The sequence below is a fragment of the Candoia aspera genome, chromosome 4, assembly GCF_035149785.1.
Source record: "Candoia aspera isolate rCanAsp1 chromosome 4, rCanAsp1.hap2, whole genome shotgun sequence".
Taxonomy (NCBI): Eukaryota; Metazoa; Chordata; class Lepidosauria; order Squamata; family Boidae; genus Candoia; species Candoia aspera.
In genome coordinates this window covers 115,550,724-115,560,078 of record NC_086156.1, presented here as the reverse complement: position 1 = coordinate 115,560,078, position 9,355 = coordinate 115,550,724, and the positions used below count along the sequence as shown (strand labels likewise).

The 9,355-nt window shown below is 46.8% G+C and overlaps 1 protein-coding gene across 1 annotated transcript; it reads right to left on the bottom strand.

Moving 5' to 3' along the window:
* Positions 1–3,493: 3,493 nt before the first annotated feature.
* MRPL52 (mitochondrial ribosomal protein L52) lies at positions 3,494–8,884 on the bottom strand. Its single transcript, XM_063301542.1, has 5 exons — positions 8,765–8,884; positions 6,029–6,104; positions 5,729–5,796; positions 4,219–4,283; positions 3,494–3,696 (listed from the first exon to the last, which is right to left on the bottom strand). Exons 1-5 carry the CDS (start codon positions 8,790–8,792, stop codon positions 3,550–3,552), a joined length of 384 nt encoding a protein of 127 aa, XP_063157612.1. The 5' UTR covers positions 8,793–8,884; the 3' UTR covers positions 3,494–3,549.
* Between the last annotated feature and the right edge of the window lie 471 nt (positions 8,885–9,355).

The window sequence follows — 9,355 nt, the reverse complement described above, 5'->3', positions numbered from 1 at the left end:
CACAACCTCTGTATCCTGTCTCGGCTGATGTGACTGCAATTTTGCCCTCAATTCAACTGAGTCAGGGATAATCCAGCGGAGGGACGCTCGCAAGGGCTGTGTTGAGATGAGCCAGGCTCTGGAGCTAAATGGGTGAAATTTGGCGGGGGGGGACTGCTGGAAGAGGTGAGCTGGCCCTTGACGGCTGAACCTCAGCAGGGGGCCCTGCTCAATCGGGAGGCATGACTTTGCCCCTCCCCAGCTTGGCCGTCCCAGTGGGTCTCGTGCGCTTGGCGGACAACTCCAGGGCTGATCTCATCCTGTGTTTGTGGTTGCCACATCTGGAAGCAATTATAGGAGTGGGGTGGGAGGAAAAAAGATGTGTTCAAAACACAGATGGAATTAGCAAGGCAGGGATGACTGGGAAGGGGGGCACAGAAGGGCAAAGAGATTAACAGCTCTCTGTTTCCTATCCCGCCCCCCCAGATGCTATGGGGCTGGGGGGTCATGGAGACCATCCATCCATCCATCCATTCCCCCCCCCCCAAATCGCAGGATGGAAATAAGAGTGGAGCAACAGCGAAATCTCTTTCCAGATGAGCCGCTAACCCAAATTTGGCATCCAAGTTCCTGTATTTGAAAGCTAAACGACGCCCATCTCGGCTCCAGATGTTGAGCGGTGGAGACAGTATTGCAAAGATGGGGTGGGGGTGGGGGTGGGGGTGGGGGAGGAGCTAGCCCGCAGGGCCTTCCAAACGGGTTGAACAACAAAGCCCATCATGCCGAGCTGCAGCGAGGATGGAATGAACCAGGAATCCTGGCCGGGTCCTGTTTGTGAAAGTCTTGCTTAGCCAAAAACCTTTAGGTGACTCGGGCAGAAACAGTGTGTTCTATGCCAACTTCCCAGTGTTTGATTAAGTTAAATTGAACTGTGCCTCCCATACCCTGCCTGCAGAAAAGTGTATGGGTGTGAGCGAAAAAGAAGGATCTATAAGAATCTATTCTTTTTCGTGAGAAGTGTAATTTGAGAAAAGAAAGCTAGAACAGAAAATGTCATCTACACTGAAGGGGAAAAAATAGAGATTCTTTACTATTAGGAAAAATGCTTGGTTCTCCCCACACCCCGCTTTTCCTTCATAGGGTCCTGTGACTTGACCTCCGGCAAGCAGAGGTTCCCACGGGGCCGGAGGGGTGCGGGGACCCACACGGCAGGACGGAGCTCTGATTGTCTTCTGCAGAGAGTCCAAAATTCTTTTCAATCTGGCTGCCACTAACATCTGGGTTTTGGCCAGGATGGGATCCCCCCTCCCTCCCCGTTTCCAAAATCTGTTCTCCTTGGCCAGCTCGCAGGGCCAGAAGAACGCATCTTTCCTGGCAAAGTCTCCTCTCTCGGCCTCTCCTGTCCTCTTCGCTTTCATCCGCACGAGGCCAACTTCTTAAACTTCCATGGACACCTCGATTCTCCACGCAGGGAGGAGGCACCGCCTGCCACAAGGGAAGCTGGGGAGGGGGGAGGCATTTTGCTGACTTTTCATCGCAGATATCCTGGCCCACAACTCACCCTTGCAGCCGGGACCAAGGTTGGAACGTGAGGACTGATTCCAGGGCATGAGTTCAACATAATAATAAAACATCTCTTGCTTTCATTTTGGGAGTGCTGGAAAGTCACATTGCAGGATGCCTGAAGGCTAGAATCGTTTAACAAATATAGCCTTGTATCTCCCCTGCCAAAGGACTTTTGTCAATCTTTTTGTGACTGCAAATTGGGCTAAGTGTATACGTGTAAAAAAAGGGGCTGTGTTCATGGATTATTTTCACCCAGAAATCCAGATGTATTAAATTAAACCCAATGAATATGAAGGAGGTCTGCTGCGCGTAGCCTGTTCATGCTTTTTTCCTCCCCCTTATGAAGCAGGCAAGCAGACCTAGACCAAAGTATTCCATGCTAATTATTATTCCATACCAATCTGGGATCATGCGCAAATAAGCCGAACTTGTGAACTTTTTTTTGTAAACTTTGGCGTTGGCTGATAATTTAAGCTTCTTGGGGAGAAATACAACACAGTCTGTTTGGATGCAACAATCAGCTTTGGTTCACGTGTGAGTGCAAGGAGGTTGAGGTGTCATCTTGGGATCTTCCGGGCTGCCCTTGAAGAGCATTCGGAAGCTTCAGCTGGTGCAGAATGCAGCTGCATGGATAGTAAATGGTGTCGGATACTCGACACACGTAACACCACTGCTATGTGAGCTGCATTGGTTGCCGGTGTCCTTCCTGGTGCAATTCAAGGTGCTGGTTGTCTCCTTTAAAGTCCTTCATGGCTTCGGACTGGGTTACCTAAGGGACCGTCTTCTCCCAGTTGTTTCTACCCGTCCAATTCAATCTGGCAGGCTGGGTATGCTGCAGGTCCCATCAGCCAGGGAATGTCAGTTGGCGGGAACTAGAAGGCCTGCCTTCTCTTCCGTAGCGCCTGCCCTCTGGAACATCCTCCCTCCAGAAATTAGGATGTCCCTGACCCTGCTGGCCTTTCGTAAGGCCATGAAGACCCGGCTTGGTGCCCGGGCCTGGGGCCCCGAGCGTGTGAATGGTCCCGTTTCTTGGTTATATTAACATCCACACAGTTTACTTGGCAGCCATGTATATTTATCTTGTATTTATTTTGTATTTTAATTGTAATTAACTGTTTTATAGTTTTATTGTTGTAAGTCGCCCAGAGTCACTTGCTGAGATGGGCGGCTATAGAAATCAATCAATCAATCAAATAAATAAATAAAACGACATCAAGAAAGCCTTCTTTGAAACTGCTTCCTATAATTGGCCTTCAGACCTCAGCCTGGCTCTGGGGCATTGTGGCCTAAAACTGGGCCTCTGGGTATACTATTCACATACATTGTGGCTGGCTAAACCAGGATGGCTTGCTTAATGCTGCCTACTAACAAAAGTATGATCAAGTTGGGCTTGTTCCATCTGCCTGTGAGGTATGCAGGTCCTGAATGTGCAGGTGGTGATGAGGATCTTCAGTAATGGGAACTGAACAGGCCCTACAGCTCCCCCAAGCTTTTTTGGAACACCCGATTCCTTTACGTGGCTGATCAGTAGAGGCGCTGCGATTTCTGTGAAATGCCCCCTCTTCTGTCCTTCTCTGCCTCTGAAAACTAGGGTTCTAGCAACCCCCTCCAACATCAAGCCCCAGAATCCAAAGGGATTGAAGTCCCAACCCGCAGAGGGAAATAAAGAAATCTGAGTATCGGTGTCTTCTGAATATGGTTCCTGGAATAAACGGGCTAATTTCCCCAACATAAACAAGAACAAGGCTTTCTGCAGGATAATAAGACTCTCCTGAAGCCGTGTGATGCTGCAGTTGTATTGAAACTAAGCAGGCCCGAGCTAATGCATTTCTTTGCAACGAGCCACGCAAGGAATGTGCCAGTGCAGCCCCCCCACAACCTTGGTTTATAAACGACGAGGTCACCGTGAGAAAACGGGGGAAAAAAAGCTACCACCCAGTCCTCTCCTTACAAAATGTACATTTATCTTTTTTTTAAGCTTGAGATTACAGAAAAAAAGAGCAATCATTTCGGGACCTGCTGGAGTAAGGCTCCCTTAGGTTGAAGTCTGTTCCACTGTTTCTCTTCCTCATCTTGTTCCTGCTTCCTCATCTTCGCTTCCCACTTCTTCATTCCATGATCTAGTTCTGCGGAGAGCTGGGTTATACGCCTCTGAAGGGGCAGAAGGAAAGAAGGGAAGGTTGGGGGCCTGGAAGATGTCCTTCACGCCTCCTTCCCAGCACAGGGAATTGCAAACATACAGCCAAGCATTCATTTCCGAGGGTAAATCTACATGCGACTTCAAAACTAAATATACACCCCACCCAATATTCCAAATATTTAGGAGTGCAGACAACGATTCTTCAGGCAGGTGTATATTTCTAGCTGTCACCTAAAGGCAGAAAAACTCATTAATCCTTGTATTTTTTTTTCCTAAGGGGTCATCCCGTAGGGAGGAGTGGGGGGCGCTTCACGTGCTCAGAAGCACATCACAAAGAGATGGTATCCAGAGCCGGATCTGCTGTTAGAAAAATTTGCTAGTCTTGCCTGAATCCGTCAACTCGGGACAGAAACGAACGCCGGCTTTCAATCTGCTTGTTTTCATGGCTTACGACACATGGACAAGAACAGATGCAGGTCTGCACCGCCCTAGAAAAGCAGTGGGACCCCCATGCGGTTAGAAACCATGCTTACCACAATCTCTCTGTTTTTTTCCTGTCGACAGAGTTGGCCGGACATGGGGGGGGCGGGCCTGCCATCTGTAGAGGGGGTAAAGGCACAGCATTACTGGAGACGCGGGTTGGCATTCTCAGCGCTCCGTCACCTGCACTTGATGGGAGACGTAAAGCTGGCTCAAGTGCAGAATGGTTCTCTTGCAGCATAACGACCCCCTTTCCTGAGATCACAGGGGCGATTCGAACAACTGCTGCAGTACGCAGCATAACCCAAGATTTGGTTCGGGGATTAATTAAGGTAAGCAAGTAGATGGAGGGAGAAGACGAAGAGGTGATGCCCCAGAATGCAAATATTTAGAAGGGATTAGGAAGGTGAAAGTAAGGCCTTCAACAGTGACCTGACACAACAGCAGAACTGAAGTTATGACCTAGCCTGTTATACGTGAAATCAGAATCCCATATTCCGAAAACGTTCTATTTTGTTCTGCTACACTGGGAATGACTTTCTTGCACTCCTTTCTTCATTTACCATTAAAATTTTCTGGTTGCATGCTCCTCCCTCCCTCCCTCCCTCCCTCATCTCCCCTTCCATTTTAGAGTAACCTAAACCTAAGGGACTCGGGATGGCATTCACAATCCACAAAAAGAAAAGCCAAAACATAATAATAAGTAGGTAAATTGGAAGAATATCAATCGCCCATCAGTCCCCTGCCATCTCAAAAAGCCTTGATAAAAGCCGAACAGAACCCAAGTAAGTGTCCATAATCAGCAGGGACCAAAAGCACATGGAAATAGGTCCGTTTTTACAACATTTATATTTATTGAGCATCTTACATGCTGTAAAAGTCAAATCTAAAGAAGAAGATAGAAAAGAAAGGAAAAAAGAAGAAAAAGGTGCAAGAAAAAAGGAAAGAAACTGAAGTTATGAAATATGACTTCTGACCTCTTCCACAGATAGTTGCTATATTATAATCCTTAGCATTATCTTAGATATTGAAATAGGTCCGTTTTAAGCTTTATTGCAGCAAGATGGGGCTGCATGTATTTCTGTGCGGGGAAGAGCGGGGGCTATTACCCAGAAATCATCCTGCCCACACCCTGCAGACCTCAGGAGGGGAGGAAACTTTTAGCATACTCTCTCATGACGACCAGAGTGGGAAGGCAGATTCAATTCTGACAAGACATCCTCTGATGCATTCTGGTGCCAGGCCACTTAGAGCTTTAAAAGTGATGAGCAGCACTTTAAATTGGGCCTGAAAGCCTGCTGGTGACCAATGCAACAACCTTAACATGGCTGGAATTCTCCATTGGCTGGACTCCCTGTCAATCGTCTTGCCACTGCATTCCACATGCCTGTCCTTTGATGATTATTTTTTTCCTTAAAGGAATTTCTTGCCTTGCTTGAAAAGGGGGTTAGTTTTATTCTGCTTTTATCTTGCAAGTTGGTTTGAGGGGCTCTGGCATAAAAGCAGTCTATAAATATCAACAGATAATGTACCCCCTGCCTCTTTTTTTTTTTTTTTTTTTACCAGCAAACGACCAATCCGGTAAGTCAGTTGTAAGCCCATGATCTGACGGATTTGCGGGGAGACCATTCCTGGAAAAAGAAGACAAGTCATTTGTATGGCTCTCAGAAATTAAATATATCACCAAAAGAGGAAAAAGAGTATCTTGCTCACTTTGAGTCTGCCTCTACTGATAACCTAAATGATGTTGGCATCCCTGCTCAGTTACAATTCCTTCAACAGCTCCCTGTTTTCAATCTCCTAAATATTTAAGCACAAAATATTCCTCACCAGAGTGACGTCCCCTCCATTTATATAACTCACTTCAGTCTCCATTCACTTCCGGCATGCTTCACGGCACTGTAATGGAAGCTCCGAGCCAGTTTTGCAAGCTGGGGTCCTACACAGTGAAAAACCAAATAGAAAATGCAGGGCTGAACCAGAAGTGTGGTGTTCTTGGCCCAGCATCCTGTTCAAACCATAAAACAATTACAATTATTGCCTATAGATACAGGTACTTTTGAGTAGCCAAAGTTTAATACACATTATCATGGTTACAACTCCTACTAGCTGAGATGATCTTTAAAATGGTATATAAAGTCTGCCTTCCTTTTCAAAAACTCTCAGACAGAGGGGTGTAGATGTTATGTCATGGACTCATTTAATCACGTTCTAGATGTCTTCCACCCCACTTGGGAGGGGGGGATTTCTTGATTTTTACACAGTGTACATCTTGTGTGGTATTTTTACTTATACTGACTTCCAGGAGGCAATACCCAGCTGGTTTCATTCTAGCTGGATCTCATCAGGTGTACATAGGTACTGTGGCTACCTATACCTGATAAGTTTCAAATAGAATGAAAACAGTTGTGCGCTGCCTCCTGGTGGTCAGTATAAGCATTAGCTGAGATGGTCTCCAGGCTAGTGAATAGATACATGCCAGAGGCAAAATGTGGGCTGAAAGGTACCGATTTGACAGATGGCATTGCAACAGCGGGTGGCATTTCAACGACAAGGAATGTTTATACTGTAGAAAGAGCAGGGGGAAATCGTTTGGGGTTTGCTTCCCAGAAGCCTCCTGTTCCATATTCTGACCCTTCAGCCACTCACAAAACAGGCTAAAGTCAGCTTGCATGCCTTCCAATTTCTTCATCAGCCAACCCCCCGCCCCAGTAAATGGTGCTGCCCAATACGGCCATCACGGGGGCGGCAGAGCAGTTTGCACACTTCTGCATTAGACTTATTTCCTAAAGTTTAAAATAACCCAGCAAGGAAATAAACAAACAAACACACAAATACAAACTGCAATTTGGGCTCTGACAGCAGGCCATATTCAAGGTTGCTTGAAACATTAAAATCAGGAGAGTAATTCTCATAGGCTAGGTTTACATAAGAGGCAAATCATATTATTAATGTAATGTTTTGTCCTTCCTTTCAGATCCGAAGAAAGGCTGAGCTTCCTCAACACAAAGAACCAGAAACAACCCAAACCTACTGCTGAGTATTATAAATTTATTTACTAGACCACTGATACCCGTCCAGGATCAGTTAATCTCCCAGCACGATACTAATAATGAATTATATCTTTGTTCACAAAACCAGAAGGAAAAAAAGTCACAATTAAGAGTGATGAAAAAACAGACATGGAATTGCTGGAATACCCCTGCAATCTCCTCTATAGGTAGTCCTCGCTTAACAACGATTTTAGTGATGGTTTGGATTTACGACGGCGCTGGAAAAAACTCATCTTATGACCAGTCCTCACACTTATGACCGCTGCAGTGTCCCCATGATCACTTTGGGTGCTTGGCAACTGGTTCACATTTATGACCGTCGCAGCGTCACGTGATCACCGTTTTCGACCTTCCTGGCTGGCTTCTGGCAAGCAAAATCAATGGGGAACCACATGATTCACTTAACTACCATGTGATTAAGGCCTGCCACAAAAGGTCATAAAATTGTGTTGGATTCGCTTAAAGACTGTTTCGCTTAGCAATTGAAATGCCAGTCCCAATTATGGTCGTTAAGTGAGGACTACCTGTATTATGGACGAATTGAGTTTGATTCCTAACTTTCACCAACACCGCCTTGCAATTTGCCTTCCGAAAGGCTCCAAAAACACAGCTCCGTCCGCCTGCCTGGGGATCCGGTTATGTTTCTGAGCCTGCTAGATGGCTGTATTGATTGATGCATGACTTGCACTTGACTGTTTATTATGTTTCTCGGTTTTAATTTGGTTTTAATCTGGTTTCAAAGGGGTTATTATCTTTATTGATTTTTGTACTTTCTTTACTAGTTTTGTTGTTTAATTATGTGAGCCGCAAACGTGGGATGGGTGACCATACAAATCGAATTAATAAATAAGTAATAAATTAATAAATTTCCTCAGTGGGATCCAGAAGGAAAATTTAGACCATCAGAAGGAATGAAGAATTGGAATTCAGCCTTCCTCAACTGGGCGCCTTCCAGATGTGTGGGTGACCTTGGGCCAGTCACTCTCTCTCAGCCCTAGGAAGGAGGCAAGGGCAAACCACTTCTGAAAAACCTGCCAAGAAAACTGCAGGGCCTCGTCCAGGCAGTCTCCGAGAATCAGACACGATCGAATGGATTAATAATAATAATAATAGTAATAATAATAATAATAATTTATTTAACTTGTACACTCTCAGTGACTCTGGGCAGCTCACAACGATCAAAGAAATCACAATAAAATCGATAAAACATACGAAACAAAGATAGAACTAGCACATCCCCTCAGAAAGGAGCCCCGCTGAATTCGACGGGATTTGAGTTCAGCCTTGCCCAGCTGGTGCCCTCCAGACGTGCGGGGGCCGGGGTGGGGTGGGGTGGGGGGCACCCAGCTGGGGAGGGCTATTCCAGCCTTGCAACGTGGGTCTCCGCATATCCACTCAAAAGGGAGCCCCACTGAATTCAGTGGAATTGGGCCCGGGAAAATAGAGCTACGACTTTATGCTCAGGATGGCGCGATCAAACTCCCTGCACGCGTGTCTGCGTATACGCACACACAGGCACACACAGGCGCGTTCCCGCGGTCCATACCCAGCCTCGGGGTCACGCGAACTGCCATTCAGGCGACCGAGTTGCGCGGCGCTCGCTCACCGGCGCTGTGCAGGCCACCCCATGCTGGGAGCCGCCATTTTGGATCGTCAAACCGGAAGCACCGCCTCATCCGGTCACGGTTCGGCTGGGAGCTCTGGGGGACGCCATTTTGCACGGAGCTCTAGAAAGTTTGCAGGAAGGGACAAAACAGCTGACAGGGGCAAAGCGTCGTGGCATCAGCTGTTGCTACGCTCGGCCGATCGCCGCTGGACGGCGTTTGGGGACTAACGCGGGTTATGTTGTCCGGCTATTGAAAGTATCAATACATCTGTGGGAGCAGCCATTTTTGGCTCAGGCATTAAATACCCGGATGTGGGTCCCGGAAGCTAAACTAGACTCCATTTTGCAAACGGAAACGGAGATTCTATCCCTTCGCTTCCATCTTGGATGAGGCAACCTTCTTCGCCAGCCCTGTTCGCATAAACAGTAATGATCACTGTTGAAATCTAATTTCCCGGTATTTCTTTAAGGAAAATATCACACTTATCGGAAAGGCCTCGTGTAGGTTCGCATGCTACACTCGTGACGTTT

Bases quoted from the DNA above. Each gene is read 5' to 3' on its own strand.
- MRPL52 (XM_063301542.1), bottom strand. From the start codon at position 8,792: ATGGCAGTTCGCGTGACCCCGAGGCTGG. The intron at 6,105-8,764 runs GTATGGACCGCG...TTCACTGTGTAG, and splicing joins TCGCGTGACCCCGAGGCTGG to GACCCCAGCTTGCAAAACTG. The intron at 5,797-6,028 runs GTGAGTTATATA...TTCTTTTTCCAG, and splicing joins GGAAGTGAATGGAGACTGAA to GAATGGTCTCCCCGCAAATC.